Source organism: Orcinus orca, chromosome 2, assembly GCF_937001465.1.
Source record: "Orcinus orca chromosome 2, mOrcOrc1.1, whole genome shotgun sequence".
Classification (NCBI taxonomy): Eukaryota; Metazoa; Chordata; class Mammalia; order Artiodactyla; family Delphinidae; genus Orcinus; species Orcinus orca.
In genome coordinates, this window is record NC_064560.1 from 199696120 (window position 1) to 199713755 (window position 17636).

General features: G+C 41.2%; 1 protein-coding gene across 16 annotated transcripts in view; it reads left to right on the forward strand.

The window, feature by feature from the left end:
• Positions 1-17636, forward strand: part of MARK3 (microtubule affinity regulating kinase 3) — a 108099-nt gene that overhangs the window by 32852 nt on the left and 57611 nt on the right. For 15 of the 16 annotated variants that reach the window (XM_033420876.2, XM_033420892.2, XM_033420899.2 and 12 more), the window contains one exon: positions 6030-6083. The exons of the other annotated variant lie outside the window; for it this stretch is intronic. In XM_033420876.2, the coding sequence (XP_033276767.1) occupies positions 6030-6083 (54 nt within the window). Of the gene's footprint in view, positions 1-6029; positions 6084-17636 lie in introns of those variants that run through there. 16 annotated transcript variants of the gene reach the window in all.

The window sequence follows — 17636 nt, forward strand, 5'->3', positions numbered from 1 at the left end:
ATTTTGGTAGTTGAGTCATCCCAGCAAGGGAACTGGAAGGAAGAGGGGATTAGGAGCTTCCCCCTCAGTTTTCATTGACACACATACACACAGCATGTTAAATGATAATGTTTCACTCTGAGGACACTTGCTTTTGATAAGATGACTCTCTTCTACAGTTTGATTCAGCTGAATGCAACACATTTTTTTTTTCTGTTTTTGCTTTAGATACTTTTTGAACAGCAGTACTTGAAAATGAAAATATATAATAACAAAATCAGAATAGAATCTTTAGAAGGTGGATATTGAGCAGAACCGGAAGAAACTAGTGATCAAGGGGCCTGTCATGAGAATAGAAACAAAGTCTCAGAAGATCAGAGGAAAGAGGAGCTGGAAAGGCAGCATTTTTGATGGATTTGGCCATGAGAATGAGGAAGAAAACAGAATTGTGGCCAGAACAGTGTTATTGAAGGGGTTTCTTCGGAAATCCCTTTGGGAGATGGAAATCCCTTGGATCTTTTGGAGATCCAAGTATACCACATAAAATTACATATGAAAGTAAAGTTTGAAGAAAATTCATTCATTCAACTTTAAATTATTTTTTTCTTTTTTGGCTGCGCCACACAGCTTGCAGGATCTTAGTTCCCCGACCAGGAATCGAACCTGTGTACCGTTCAGTGGAAATGCAGAGTCCTAACCACTGGACTGCCAGGGAGTTCCCTCAGCTTTAAAATAATGGAATTTTAAAGCCACATTGGTGGGCTTCCCAGGTGGCGCAGTGGTTGAGAGTCCGCCTGCCGATGCAGGGGACGCGGGTTCGTGCCCCGGTCCGGGAAGATCCCACATGCCGCGGAGCAGCTGGGCCCGTGAGCCATGGCCGCTGAGCCTGCGCGTCCGGAGCCTGTGCTCCGCAACGGGAGAGGCCACAGCAGTGAGAGGCCCGCGTACCGCAAAAAGAAAGAAAAAAACAAAAAAACACACATTGGTATTTGTTAAAACACCAGAAACCCTGTTTCTTCACTGTTCTGTCTCCATCTCTGATGTGTGTGTGGTTACTAATGCGAGTATTCAAGGCCTCAGATCACCCCAGTAAGCGTTTATTGAATGCTCCTTGTGTACAGGTAGTGCTCTAGGGCTATAACAGGATGTCTTCTCCCCACTGAGTTATGCACAAGGTGGTCATTGTTTGCATATTCCAGCAGCCAGTATTTCCTTTAGATTTATTTACTGTAGTTTCCATCAAGACTTATATTTTCCAAATATAGAATCAGAATTTTGACTTTGCTTTTTGCAAGCACACACACTCATTAACTCTCCCTCCCCCACCAATTCTGATTTTTTGCCTACCCCAGTCAGGGGTGAAGGGGTGATGGGTTCCTTGTACTTCAGGGTCAGACTCACTGGATGCCTTGCTGCAGTCTTTCCCTTTCTTTAGCTCCTTAGGAGGTTAATAGGTTCATAGGAAGTAATCAAATGGCATGGGCAGATGGAGGCTTTAAACCAAGTTAATCAGTTAAAAAAAAAAAAAAAAAGCTTTAATATGAATAGTGCAGCAGTTCTTGAAGTAGGGATGTGGACCCCTGGAGGTTTTCTGAGACCATTTTAGGGGGTCTGCAAAATCAAAACTGTTTTGGTAATACTATTTAAGACATTATTTGCTTCTTCCATTCTTTCTCACGAGCGTACAGTAGAATTTTCCAGAAGTATGTGACGTGTGATATCATAACAGATTGACTACAGGAGGACATTTGAGAATTTCATTAAAATGTTATTTATATTAACACTAATAGACTTTTTTCCCAATTTTTTTATGGTGATAAAATGCATATAAAATGTATTATCTTAACTGTTTTAAAGTGTATATTTCAGTGGTATTAAATACATCCATAATGCTGTGCAGCCATCACCACCATTCATCTCTAGAACTCTACATCTTATAAAACTGAAACTCTACACCCATTAAATTCCCCCTCCCCCCTCCCCCCAGCCACCACCATTCTCCTTTCTGTCGCCATGCTTTTAAATACTCTAGGGACCTCATAAGAGTGGAAGCATGCAGTATTTGTATTTTTGTGACTGTTTTATTTCACTTAGCATAGGGTCCTCAAGGTTCATCCATGTTGTAGCAGGTGCCAGAATTTCCTTCCTTTATAAGACTGAATAATATTCCATCTTATGGATGTGCCTCATTAAGCTTTTCCATTAATCCCTTGATGAACTTTTTTATTTGGCCATGCTACGTGGCTTGTGGGATATTAGTTCCCTGACCAGAGATTGAACCTGTGCCCTCTGCAGTGGAAGTGTGGAGTCCTAACCACTGGACCTCCAGGGAAGTCCCCCTTGATGATCTCTTGAGTTGCTTCCACATCTTAGCTACTATACATAATGCTGCTATGAACATGGGTGCACAAATAGCTTTTTAAATCCTCGCTTTCGGGCTTACCTGGTGGCGCAGTGGTTAAGAATCCACCTGCCAGTGCAGGGCGGGACACGGGTTTGAGCCCTGGTAGGGGAAGATCCCACATGCCGTGGAGCAACTAAGCCCATGGGCCACAACTACTGAGCCTGTGCTCTAGAGCCTGCGAGCCACAACTACTGAGCCCGCATGCCACAACTACTGAAGCCTGCACGCCTAGAGCCTGTGCTCCACCACAAGAGAAGCCACCGCTGTGAGAAGCCCACGCACCGCAACGAAGAGTAGCCCCCAGTCACCACAACTAGAGAAGGCCTGCGGTACAGCAACGAAGACCCAACACAGCCAAAAATCAATCAGTCAATCAATCTATCCGTCCATCCATCCTTGCTTTCAGTTCTGGGTACATACCGGAAGTGGAACTGCTGGATCATCTGGTAATTCTATTTTTAATTTTTTGAGGAAATCTGTACTTTTTTTTTTTTTTTTTTAACAGTGGCTGTACCATTTTATACAATCCTACCAACACTGCACAAGGGTTCCAGTTTCTCCACATCCTCACAAAGGCTTATTATTTTCTGGGGGTTTTTGGCAGTAAGCCATCCAGTTGGGTGTGGAGTGGTGTTTCCTAGTTTTGATTTGCATTTTTCTAATGATGAGGGATGTTGAGCGTCTTTTTTATGTGCTTATTGACCATTTGTATATCTTCTCTGGAGAAACATCTCAAGTCCTTTGCCTTTTTTTTTTTTTTTTTTTTTTTTTGGCTGTACGCGGGCTTCTCACTGTTGTGGCCTCTCCCGTTGAGGAGCACAGGCTCCGGACGTGCAGGCTCAGCGGCCATGGCTCACAGGCCCAGCTGCTCCGCGGCATGTGGGATCTTCCCGGACCGGGGCACGAACCTGTGTCCCCTGCATCGGCAGGCAGACTCTCAACCACTGCGCCACCAGGGAAGCCCTTTGCCCATTTTTAAATCAGGTTTTTGTTGAGTTTTCAGAGTTCTCTGTATATTCTGGATATTAATCCCTTATCACATATGTAATTTGCAAATATTATTTCCCATTCTGTGGGTTGCCTTTTTACTCTGTTGATAACGTCTTTTGATGCATAAAATTTGAAATGTCATGAAGCTTTGCCCTATGTTTTCTTCTAAGAATTTGATAGTTTTATAGGTCGTAGATTTAGGTCTTTGATCCACGCTGAGCTAATTTTTGTATTTGATGTTAGGTTAAGAGTCTGATAACTTCATTCTTTTGCATGTGGATATCATTTCCCCAGCACCATCTGTTTTTTAATTTTTTAATTTTATTTATTATTTTTGGCTGTGTTGGGTCTTTGTTGCTGTGTGTGGGCTTTCTCTAGTTGTGGCGAGCAGTGGCTACTGTTTGTTGCAGTGCGCAGGCTTCTCACTGCAGTGGCTTCTTTTGTCGCGGAGCACGGGCTCTAGGCGCATGGGCTTCAGTAGTTGTGGCTCACAGGCTCTAGAGCGCAGGCTCAGTAGTTGTGGTTCACCGACTTAGTTGCTCCGCGGCATGTGGGATCTTCCCGGACCAGGGCTCAAACCCGTGTCCCCTGCATTGGCAGGCAGATTCTTAAGCACTGCACCACCAGGGAATCCCCCGCCCCGCCCCAGCACCATTTGTTGAATATTATTATGTTGAAATGAGCTGTTCAGCAGTTATTTTTTGGTTTTTGTTTTTTTGCGGTACGCGGGCCTCTCACTGTTGTGGCCTCCCACACCGCGGAGCACAGGCTCCGGACGCGCAGGCCCAGCGGCCACGGCTCACGGGCCCAGCCGCTCCGCGGCATGTGGGATCTTCCTGGACTGGGGCACGAACCCGTGTCCCCTGCATCGGCAGGCGGACTCTCAGCCACTGCACCACCAGGGAAGCCCCAGCACTTATTTTTAATTTATTTTTCTTTAAAAAAATTTTTTTTTGATTATTTTATTTATTTATTTTTGGCTACATTGGGTCTTCATTGCTGTGCACGGGCTTTCTCTAGTTGTGGCGAGCAGGCGCTACTCTTTGTTGTGGTGCGCGGGCTTCTCACTGCGGTGGCTTCTCTTGTTACAGAGCACGAGCTCTAGGCACACAGGCTTCAGTAGTTGTGACACGTGGGCTCAGTAGTTGTGGCTTGTGGGCTCTAGAGCACAGACCCAGTAGCTGTGGCTCACGGGCTTAGTTGCTCTGTGTCATGTGGGATCTTCCCAGACCAGTGTCGAACCCATGTCCCCTGCATTGGCAGGTGGATTCTTAACCACTGCGCCACCAGGGAAGTCCAGCATAATCTTTAAGAATATAAAGGGGACCAAAAAGTTCTAGAACCGTTGACAAAGAATCTTTGAACACTTTCCCCAGATTTTGACTATAGTCCCTTTCTTCAATGGTGCTTCTTATTGGATCTGTGTTCTGAGGGACACATAGTAGGAACACAGCCTCATTGACATGGGGTGAGACCATTTGTTGTTCTGGACCTCAGGTGCAAAGCTGGGTTAATTATGTTCCCTAATTCATGGCAAAGCCTCTGTCTTCACTTACGTTTCCTTCCGTCCCCTGTCATCACCCCATCCCCCCTTCTCGATATCCATAGTTCCTAGTTCTGGTTAGCTGTAGTTCACTTTTTTCTTTTAATTAATTTTTATTGGAGTATGGTTGCTTTACAATGTTGTGTTAGCCTCCACTGCACAACAAAATGAATCAGCCATACACATACAGATATCCCCTCCCTTTTGGACTTCCCTCCCATTTAGGTTACCACAGTGCACGTAGTTCATTTTTAAGCAAGAAAAGACAGACTGGCTAGGTGAGGATGTCGGTGCAGGGTTAGTACAACTTAATTTTTTTTCTTTTTTTTAAGATAAGTGCATATAATTAGAAGCTGTAGCTCTTTCTTCCTATGTCTTAATGGCTTATTTTTAGACTGCCTCACCCCTTTTTGAACAAAGACTACTAGGGGACCCATTTGTTGCCTCTGTACATACTCATTTGGTTAGCTTGTTGATTGATCTGAAGCTAGGGCCTTTTCCTTCTCTAAGAGTGCCTTTTCCTTCTCGAAGAGCTAGTGCCTCTTCCTCTTCTCTAAAGAGCTTTTTTATTGAAATAAGATGTTTTTAAAGTTTTCAGATTCAACACCAACTTATTTGTTCGTATATTTACTCAATTAACCAGCTCCCACTTTGTGCTGGACACTCTAGAAAGCATTTTGGGCTGTATAAACCTATAAAAGCTATAGTTCCTGCCCTTGTATCCCAGAGTCAGATAAAATTAAAGTGTCAGAAAATAATGAATAGATTTGCTACATTGCCATATTTTTAGAATTGTTTTCATTGTATAATCTCTCTCCCCTTTTGGGAGGGGTTAGGAGGTGGTTTCTGGGAGACTTATTTTCCCTGTGTCTATAGGTAACTTAAATGTAAAATGTTATAAAATACCCTTATTTGCATGAAGCCCCTCTTGTCAATTATAAAATATTTATAAAGTGTAAAATATAATTGTAACTGGTTGAGTTTTAGGTTTCTGAGGTTTGTTTACTTGCTTGCTATTTAACAATGCTACATGTCTGGGCATTTACAAAACTATTACTAATTAGTCTATAATGACCAAATTCTTAAAATCCATAAATATTAATTTTTTTCTAGGTTGCAATAAAAATAATTGACAAAACTCAGTTGAATCCAACAAGTCTACAAAAGGTAAGATTGGTCCAGTATCCAGTTTTTTTTTTAATGATTTTCAGTGCTAATTGTCATCTAATTTGTCCATTAATTACCTCTACTATTATTTTTATTTATTGTATTTAGTACACAGTAAAGCTTCCTCTTCCTCAAATGAATGCAACTTAAATTTAATATGGTTTAAATGTAGTATTGTTGTATTTTTTTCCTTCAGTTGAAGATAATGATTTTTAAATGTTCTTAATAGCACAAACTGAAGGCTGTACTTTGAATATTCTAAATATTGACTAGAATAGAGTTATAAAAAAGACAGAACAACATAGTTTCATGTAATTAGTCTTAAGCAGAGTTACACATCTTTCTTACAGCTAATACTGAGATCTCTAAAGTCAGCACTTTGGCTTTCTTAAGCTACCACAATATGTCTAATCAAGGAGTGATGATTAATTGATATAAAAGGAAAATATAAAAGTAAAACTAAATTGATAGTTGAAAACATGTTTGTTAATGAGCTATTGCCATTTGTATTATCTAATGTAGATCAGGAGTTCTCAACCTGGTGCATGTTAAAATCACCTGGGCCTCTTTTTAAAATCCTGATGACTGGCCCATAGGGAGATTTAATTGCTCAGGTAGGGCCTGGTCATAGGTATTTCACTGGTGCATCAGTGAATGATTAATGATCTTCATAATAAGATCCTTTTAGTTCCTTTTGGTTTTGCAGAGCCTTTTTACATACTTCATTTGATTTCTAGACTTGGCCTATGGTAGCTGGGGGATACAGAGACCTAGAAATAAGAACAGGAAGTCAGGCTTCCCTGGTGGCACAGTGGTTGGGAGTCCGCCTGCCGATGCAGGGGACGTGGGTTCGTGCCCCGGTCCAGGAGGATCCCACATGCCGCAGAGCGGCTGCGCCCGTGGGCCATGGCCGCTGGGCCTGCGCGTCCAGAGCCTGTGCTCCACGGCGGGAGAGGCCACGGCAGTGAGAGGCCCGCGTACCGCAAAAAAAAAAAAAAAGAACAGGAAGTCCTCTGCCACTTAGCTGAATGTGTAACTTGACCTTGAGCAAGTCACTTAACTTTCTGGACGTTGGGCTTCTCATCTTTTAAAATGAAGATAATTTCACTAAGTGAAATAAGTCAGACAGAAAGACAGGTACCATATGATCTCATTTATATGTGGAATCTAAAAACTAAAACAAATAGACAAACAAAATAAAACAGAAACAGGCTTACAGAGAGCGAAACTGTTGGTTGCCAGAGGGGAGCTGAGTGAAATAGGTAAAGGGGATTAACAGATACAAACTTTTAGTTATAAAGTAAACAAGTCATGGGGATATAATATACAGCATAAGGAATGTAGTCAGTAATGCTGTAATAATTTTGTATGGTGACAGATGGTTATTGGAGTTATCATGGTGATGATTTCATAATGTATTTGATTGTCACATCACTGTGTTGTACACCTGAAACTAACATAATATTGTATGTCAACTATACTTCAGTTGAAAATAATAATAAAAATAACTAATTAAATGGAGATTTAATCTTCTCATGATGGATTATATTAATGAAATAATACATATCAAAGAGTTTCATAAACTGCAAAGCAGCACGTAAGACATTTTAAGGGTAATCATGCCCTATCTACATTTCTAATGTAGTTCTATTTCTGTTGGTTATTTTCTATTTATATCATCATAATTTTGAAACTGTCTGTGTGTGTGTGGGATTAAGGTGGAGAGGGAGACAGATTTTATCTTGCACTGAAAATGTTATTTAAACAAGTGGCTCTGCAGGGCATAGTGGGCCTTAAGGGTTCTCAGGGTGGCCCTGGAAGGATCCAAAATTTCCAGTCCTTTGTTCTGAACATGAAATTGTATCCATTTCCTTAAACTCATTTCTTCATATATCTAAGGACTTGGTAGTAATTAATAAGTTAGAGGTTACTAAAACTTGGTATTCAGAACTAAAATTAGCATGTAGAGAAGTTTGCTAAGGATTCTAATTCAGTATTCGAATGTTACAGATCTTCCACTATTCATGTGTACTTGCAGATAACTGGAATTCTAGCAGTTTTCTAGGAAGAATTTTATCATAGTATTGTCTTGAGTTGGTTGTGATTTTTCTTGCTTGCTTTTTTTCATTATTTTTGGTCATAGTTTTTAATTACCACTGTTCTTTTTTGTTATTATTCCAAATTACTGTTTGTCACATCATTACCAATTTAGTACCTGGTAGGCTGTCTGTTTAGCTTGATGGTGTGATGCAGATTTTTATCAGCATTAATTTTGGCATATAAATAATAAGACTTTTAAGATTTGTTTGGTATAGCTCAAGTATGAACCATCCACAAAAAATTTATACTAAAGGCAGATCCGTCCAAGTTAAATAATTTGATAAGTGTAATGTTTTCAGTTTGTAGGGCATTGTTTTAAATCATAAATCATGTGTTTGTGTTCTTATAAATTAGAAGCATTCTATAAATACTTCCTTCACATTCTTTTTCGCTGAGTTCCCTTTCCATGGAAAGGTGGCAGCAGAGTGGTGTATACCTGGCATCTTTTGCCCTTGTAATAGTGGTGCTTGCAGCTTGTTTTCTTCCTCAGCACCACTCACAGTTGTATCACACCTGCTCACTCAAATCTCTGTATATTGTGATTTTAAACTCTGGAACTTGGTGTATGGCCTTAGGAGCTAACAACATTCTGCCATCAACAATATGCGATCTTTTTGTACTGCCACTACCAAAAAAAATGTGGACTGGCTCATTCAGGCAGTGTTTGAACACAGGTGTTTAAAATAGTGTCATTTCAAAATGTTCACAGTATTCTGGCTTACACATTGAATCATGTACATCTGATAAACGCATTTAAGCAAACCTGAGTTGACTGCATATTAGTAAACTGATGTTATTTTCACTGACAGGTTCTTCACTTTTCCTTTTAATTTTTCCAGCCACTGAGTGAATAAATGTTAGATTCTAGTAAGATATATTTTTCTCCATTGTTTTTGTACATCTCAATTTCTGAGTACTATCCCTGAGACATTTTCTGTCCATAAATGTCTTTTAGGTCAGCCGTTAAAGAACTCTGTAATGTTGTGTACCTTTAATGATTTTGAAAACAACAGGAGTGAAAAAAAATGTTAGTCTTCCTCCTGGTTTTACAAAGTCACTTTCAGCTTTTTTTTTTTTTTTTTTTTTTTGGGGGGGTCGGGGGTACACGGACCTCTCACTGTTGTGGTGTCTCCCGTTGCGGAGCACAGGCTCCAGACGCTCAGGCTCAGCGGCCATGGCTCACGGGCCCAACCGCTCCGTGGCATGTGGGATCTTCCCGGACCAGGGCACGAACACTTGACCCGTGCATCGGCAGGCGGACTCTAAACCACTGCGCCACCAGGGAAGCCCCATTTTTAGCTTTGATTTGGTTACAGATAATCTTGTTTTATTAAATTCAAGTTTGTCATTAAGAAGCAAGTTATGAATTTATTAAGACATGCAAGTAGGGCTTCCCTGGTTGCCCAGTGGTTAAGAACCTGCCTGCCAGTGCAGGGGACATGGGTTTGATCCCTGGTCCGGGAAGATCCCACGTGCCGCGGAGCAACTAAGCCCGTGTGGCACAACTACTGAGCCTGCGCTCTAGAGCCTGCGAGTCACAACTGCTGAAGCCAGCGAGCCACAACTACTGAAGCCCGCGTGCCTAGAGCCTGTGCTCTGCAACAAGAGAAGCCACCGCAGTGAGAAGCCCACGTGAAGCAACGAAGACCCAACGCAGCCAAAAATAAATAAATTTATAAAAGAAAAAAAAAAGACATGCAAGTACACTAAGTGTAACCCATCTAAAGTTATTTTCTTTTCTCATCTTGGAGTAGTGTGTTAATGTAAAGAGGGATTATAGAGTAATGGTTAGGAACACAGTTAAGCCAGCCTACATGGATTCAAATCTCGGCTTCAACCCAGCCTAGCTGTGTGACAAGTCACCTTCCTGGATCTTAGTTTCCCTGTTTGTAAAATGGAAATAATAACAGTACCTCTAGGGCTGTGGTGAGAATTAAATAAGTTAACATTTAAAAGCCCTTAGCACAGGGAGATCAGCTTGGTGCTTTGTGACCACCTAGAAGGGTGGGATAGGGAGGGTGGGAGGGAGACGCAAGAGGGAGAAGATATGGGGATATATGTTTATGTATAGCTGATTCCCTTTGTTATAAAGCAGAAACTAACACACCATTGTAAAGCAATTATACTCCAATAAAGATGTTAAAAAATAATAATAAAATAAAAGCCCTTAGAAGAGCTGAGTGTAGTTCCTAGCACATGGTAAGGACCGAGTGTTTGCTATTATTGTGTGTCCTGCTGAATATTGGTTTTGAGGGAGAGTGGGAGATTTTTTTTTTTAACTTTTATTGGCGTGTAGTTGATTTACAATGTTGTTAGTTTCAGGTGTACAGCAGAGTGAATCAGTTATACATATACATATATCCACTCCTTTTTTTTTTAAGATTCTTTTCCCAGGAGATATTTTTTGTTTGTTTTTTAAATTTTACCCTCACAGGAAATAAGTAAAGCTTAAGGATTGAATGGTAGGTTCTGGCTTAGGTCTCATAGGACTTATTTGCAGTAGACTACTTCTGATCACGGCTAATATTTGCGCATTTAGTATATATGGAGTACTGTATTAGTTTGCTCGAGCCACTATAACAAAATTCTGTAGACTGGGTGTCTTAAACAACAGACATTTATTTCACACAGTTGTAGAGGCTGGGAAGTCCAAAATCAGGGTTGCCAGCATGGTCGGGTTCTGGTGCAAGCTCTCTCTTTGGCTTACAGAGGGCTGCCGTCTCACTGTGTCTTCATAGCAAAGTAGGGGGAAGGTACATGAGCATGCTGTTTGATGTCTCTACTTATAAGGGTACTTAATCCCATCATAAGGACCCACCCTCATTACCTCATCTAAACCAACTTAATTCCCAAATGCTCCATCTCCAAATATCACATTGTGGGACAGCTTCATGAAGTAAGTTCTGTTATTCAGGAAAGAGAGGCCAGGGAGATAAAGTAATCTGCCCAACGTCCCCTGACTAATAAGTGATAGCTGCTTGGGCAGTCATTTTATGATAGGTGTAGTCATCATTGAGTCGAGCATTAATGAACTCTAAATGAAAACATGTTTACCACAGTTTAGACCATAGAGCATTTGCTGTAAGCAATGTCCCAGGTATATTAGTTGGATAGGAATTCATTGTCATTAGATACTAGAGCATGTGCTTCCCATGTTCTTACACATACAGGCGTTCTCACAGTAGCTAGTCTGATAGATATCTTTTCACCTTCATACTCTGTTAGGTGAGTATTACTACCATCTTGATTTTCCATTGAGGAGACAGAGTCTGAGAAGTTGGCATAGTCAGACTCTCCAGTTCGTAAGTGATGGAGCAAAGATGTAAATCTTAGCCTGACTCCAAAGCATGGACTATTACCACTTCATTATGGCCCCCTCCTGTAATTAAATTTCCCTAACTGAGATGGGAACTAACCTGAGGCTTGCTTTGAGTAGCTATGAAGAAGTTAGTAAATAGTTTCAAGGTTGAGGAAATATTGGGTTGGCCGAAAAGTGCCTTCAGTTTTAAAGTAAAAATAAAAGACACATTTTTCATTTTCACGAAGAACTTTATTGAATAATGTATTCACCCTTTTGTTCCACTACCTTCTGCCATTTTTCAGGCAACTTCATAGTTCCATCTTCCCAAAACTTTTTCTCTTTTTGAGCAAAGAACTGTTCCAGGTGCCTTTTACAGTCTCGCAGGGAATTGACATTTTTTCCATTAAGAGAATTTTGTAAAGACCGAAATAAATGGAAATCTGAAGTTGCAATGTCTGGTGAATACGGCGGATGAATCAGAACTTCCCAGCCAAGCTGTAACAGTTTTTGCCTGGTCATCAAAGAAACATGCGGTCTTGCAGTATCCTGATGGAAGATTATGTGTTCTCTGTTGACTAATTCTGAACGCTTTTTGTCAAGTGCTGCCTTCAGTTAGTCTAATTGGAAGCAGTACTCGTTGGAATTAATCGTTGGGTTTTCCTGAAGGAGCTCGTAATAGAGGACTCCCTTCCAATCCCACCATATACAGAACATCACCTTTTTAGGATGAAGACCGGCCTTTGGTGTGGTTGGTGGTGGTTCATTTCGCTTGCCCCACGCTCTCTTCTGTTCCACATTATTGTACAGTATCCACTTTTCATCGCCTGTCACAATTTGTTTTAAAAACGGAACGTTTTCATTATGTTTCAGTAGAGAATCGCATGAGGAAATACGGTCAAGAACGTCTTTTTCGCTTTACTTACGTGGAACCCATACATCAAAGCGATGAACATAACCAAGCTGGTGCAAATGATTTTCATAGCTTGATTTGGGTATTTTGAGTATGTCAGCCATCTCCCGCGTGGTATAACGTTGATTGTTCTCAGTGTCTCAATTTGATCACTATCAACTTCAACTGGTCTACCCAACCGTGGAGCATTGTCCAGTGAGAAATCTCCGGCATGAAACTTCACAAACCACTTTTGACATGTTCAGTCACAGCACCTTCTCCATACACTGAGCAAATCTGTTTTTGCATTTCAATTGCGTTTTTACCTTTCTTGAAATAATAAAGCATAATATGCCGAAAATGTTTTTTTCTTCCATCTTCAATATTAAAATGGCTACACAAAAATTCACTAATTTTGTTAAGCCTTTTTTTTAAATGCACTCTGATATGACAGCTGTCACACACAATCTAACAAAATTGTTTCAAATGAAGTTAAAGACAACTAAGTGCTACTAGAGCCATCTTACAGAAAAAACCAAGCAAACCTTTTGGCGAACCCAATATTTCAAGTACGAAAGAGAAGTAGGCCTTGTACCCCACCTCCCCTTCCAAACTTTGCATAAGTCATATTTTTATGCAAATTTGTTTATTCACTCCTTCACTTAACAAACACTAGTAAATACCTGCTGTGTGCCAGGCACTGTTCAGAGCACTGAGGGTACAACATTGAACCAAATGAATGAAGTTCCTACTTTCATGGAATTGATATCATAGTGGGAGAGCAGCAATAAACAGATATATAATGTCATGTCAGTGCCATGAAGAAAAATAAAGCAAGATGTATTGACTGTATTTTCTTATTTTTTGTATTCTTGATGCTCTGGCATCTGGGGCCTTGCTGACCTGAGATAGACTACTCCCCAGGGCTAGCTAGTTCCTGGAAATAGTAAGCAACTCCCCTGTGAGTACACTGTTCAGATGCAAACTAACCAGTAGAGCCCATACTCTGAACCATCTCCCCTATCTGGCTCTTAAACTCCAAGAGGCAATATTTCTCTGCCCTAATCATTGCAGAGCTGGTATTGGACACCTAGAGACCGTACTTATACTCAAGAACCTGCTGAAATTATCCCAATGAACCAGTCCTCAGCCTGCTTACCCTGCCTGGACTTACCTTTCCTGTGGAAACCAGAATAAAAACTCTTCCCCATGCTTTCCCCTTGCTCCGTCGGCCTTCTAACCCATCCTGGTGCTTCCTCACATGGCCCTGCATGGCACTGTGTGCCCCCTTCTTTTGGGAACTATAAGTAACAGACCATCATTTTAATGGCACTCTTCTCCTGATCTCTTGGCTCACCATACCTGAATAATAATAGAACCTACATTTTAAAACACAGGGTGGGGACTTCCCTGGTGGCACAGTGGTTAAGAATCCGCCTGTCAATGCAGGGGACCAGGGGTTCAAGCCCTGGTCTGGGAAGATCCCACAGGCTGCGGAGCAACTAAGCCTGTGCGCCACAACTACTGAGCCTGCGCTCTAGAGCCCGCGAGCCACAACTACTGAGCCTGCATGCCACAACTAACTACTAAAGCCTGCATGCCTAGAGCCCATGCTCTGCAACAAGAGAAGCCACTGCCGTGAGAAGCCCGTGCACCGCAATGAAGAGTAGCCCCTGCTCACTGCAACTAGAGAAAGCCCGCATGCGCAACAACGAAGACCCAATGCAGCCAAAAATAAATAAATAAATTTAAAAAACAAAAACACAGGGTGAGGAGATAGTATGCGAGGAATGTGTAGATTTCAAGTGAAAAGTAGGGGTGCCCTCTTAGTAATTCGTTTAAGAAACATTCTTGTTCTCCTGAACCAAGCGTTGTGATAAGAAGAGTCAGATAAGTACAACAGACTCTGGGTGAACTTCACCATGTGGTTTGCAGTAAAAGTTTACTTAGACCTTTAGGATCTAAATGTTTTTTACCAAGTAATAAAGAATGGAAAGACCTTTGCAGTCCTCCTTGCAGCGTTGACATGGAGGTCCTCACTAAGTGTTCGTGGGAGGATTGCACACACAGCTTGAGGAGCAGCAACTGCAGCAGCGGTGGGCTGCCGAGGCCTGCGAGTATGCAGGGCAGTGCAAGGCCCTGAGCTGGCGGTTACATCAGGCCAAACTGGGAGCCTTGAATGCCCCGGCCCTTTAAGGAACAATCATCTCTGTGTAATAAACTTTTCAGTAATTCCCTAACTTTCCCCTGGGTTCTTCTGACTAAGATTTTGTTATTTTAGAAATATTCAGTCTTCTCGGTGGCAGAAACTTTAATTGTCACCATACTGTGACATAGTCAATTTAAACAGTAATCTCTTTTTCTTAAACTGGAACCATTAGTTAAAAACAAATGTGTGGGGGCTTCCCTGGTGGCGCAGTGGTTGAGAGTCCGCCTGCTGATGCAGGGGATGCAGGTTCGTGCCCCGGTCCGGGAGGATCCCACATGCCGCGGAGCGGCTGGGTCCGTGAGCCATGGCCGCTGAGCCTGCGCGTCCGGAGCCTGTGCTCCGCAATGGGAGAGGCCACAACAGTGAGAGGCCCGCGTACAGCAAAAAAAAAAAAAAAAAAACAAATGTGTGAATGTAGTGAAATAATTGATTTTTTAAAATATGTGTTTATGATAGCTGGTTAGCCAGCTTTAAACATGTATAGGGATGGAGGCACACTGCTTCCTATGCCATCTTGTTCCAGTGTTGGACGACTCTAGTTATTATACAGGTTTTTTTTTCTTAATTAATTTATTTATGGCTGTGTTGGGTCTTCATTGCCGCACGCAGGCTTTCTCTAGTTGTGGTGAGCAGGGACTATTTTTCGTTGTGGTGCACGGGCTTCTCACTGCGATGGCTTCTCTTGTTGCGGAGCACGGGCTCTAGAGCGCAGGCTCAGTAGTTGTGGTGCACGGGCTTAGTTGCCCGCAGCATGTGGGATCCTCCCGGACCAGGGATCGAACCTGTGTCCCCTGCATTGGCAGGCGGGTTCTTAACAACTGTGCCACCAGGGAAGTCCCTAAACAGGTTTTTTTCTTTCATAGTTTACACTAGCATCTGTCTTCTAGAAACATGTACAGTACTGTTCTCTGTTCTTTCATTTGGAGCTTTGGAGGTTAAATCTACCAGTCCACAAAAATAACCCCTACCAATCCAACATAACCAACTATCTTGGGTCTTCTTGGTCCCTTCTCCAGAGTAAATACTCAGCCTCTTGGGCCGGCTACAGGACTTGCCCTCAACACAGGGCTAGTTTATTCCACATCAGTAATTGATTTTTTTCTTAACTGAATTTATTTCATTCTTGCTGAAGACCATTTAAATGGTTTCCTACCATAATTCCAGTCCTTTTAGTGTATTTTTGAAAAATGAGTCTTTTGTATTAGCTATCACTTCTAGTTTGGTGCTGTATACATTGGACAAGGATGTTTTCATCCAATTAAAATATCCCACAAGGTAGGGACAAGGCACCTCATTGGAGAATCCACCCTTTAGTTGGTTCTGCTGACTCATCAAGCAATATTTGAGTAATATTCAAGCACCATTCTCAAATCCAGACTTTTAGTAAGAGAGAAACAGAAATCCCTGTGTTAAAAAAAAATTAATCAAAATTACTAAGGAAAAAAAAAATGATTTTAAATTTAAGTATGTGCATAAATTCAAGTATGTGCAAAATGCGGGAATTCCCTGGAGGTCCAGTGGTTAGGATTCCACACTTCCTCTGCAGGGGGCACGGGTTCGATCCCTGGTCGGGGAACTAAGATCCGACATAGCCGTGCACTGTGGCCAAAAAAAAAAAGTATATACAGCAGATTGCTGAATGATTATCAAAGTATTGTTGACTATAGGTTCCTTTTATCGGGGTCTTTGTGAGAAATTTTACTTACACCCACTCAAGTCTGGTTTCTTTTTAAAGTTGGTGTTTATTTTGGAGCCACTGTTAATGGTTAGAGCTCTGTAATAGCAGTGACCTTTTTTTGGCATCCCAGGGAATCTCAGTTGTGGGACAAGCCAGGGAACTGTATATTTGGAAGCAGAGAGAACCCGCTCATGCTTTTCTTATGGTCTACAATGTAATGTACTCTTACTGTTACCACCACTGAGTTATCTGGGGTACTTTTGCTTCAGCCTCCTTAGGGCAGTCTTTTTTAACCCTTGTTGTGCAGTAGAATCATCTGTGTAGTTAAAAAAAAAAACCTTAATTTCTATTCTCTTTCTAAAGGTAACCTGTTTTAAAGATGACCCCCTCCTCCAGTGTTTTAAGTCTTATAGACTGCCGCCACTACAGCTGCCAGATATCTCCCCCCTCTCTCAAACTCTTCCTGACCCAATTTCTGGACTTCTTTCCTTCTCCTTACCCATCTGGTGAAGCACAAATCATTGTTGGGATCTTTTTCATTGATGAGCGCTGTTGATCTTTTCCTTTCTTAATACCTTCCTCTTTCCATATTGACTTGTAGGAGACTAAACAGCTCAGGCCATTAACAAAAGTAGTTGTTAGAATCCTTTTTTGTAAATTTTTTAAAATTGAAGTATAGTTGTTGTACAATATTATATAAGTTACAGGTATACAATATAGTGGTGTTTCACAATTTTTAAAGGTTATACTCCATTTATAGTTATTATAAAATATTGGTTATATTCCCTGTGTTGTACAGTATATCCTTGCAGCTTATTACCTAATAGTTTGTATCTCTTACTCCCCTACCCTATATTGCCCCTCCCCACTTCCCTCTCCCCACTGGTAACCGCTGGTTTCTTCTCTGTATCTGGGAGTCTGCTTCTTTCATATATGTTGGATACTAATTCCTTATCATTCATATCATTTGAAAATATTTTCTCCCATTCAGTAGGTTGCCTTTTCATTTTGTCAGTGGTTGCCTTTGCTGTGCAAAAGCTTTTAAGTTTAATTAGGTCCCATTTGTTTATTTTTGCTTTCATTTCCTTTACTTTAGGAGATGGATCCAAAAAAATATTGCTGCAATTTATGTCAAAGAGTGTTCTGCCTATATTTTTCTCCAGGAGTTTTATAGTATCCAGTCTTACATTTAGGTCTTTAATCCATTTTGAGTTTATTTTTGTATATAGTGTTAGAGAATGTTCTAATTTCTTTCTTTTACATGTAGCTGTCCAGTTTTCGCAACACCACTTACTGAAGGGACTGTCTTTGCTTCATTGTATATTCTTGCCCCCCCTTGTCATACGTTAATTGATCATAAGTGTGGGGGTTTGTTT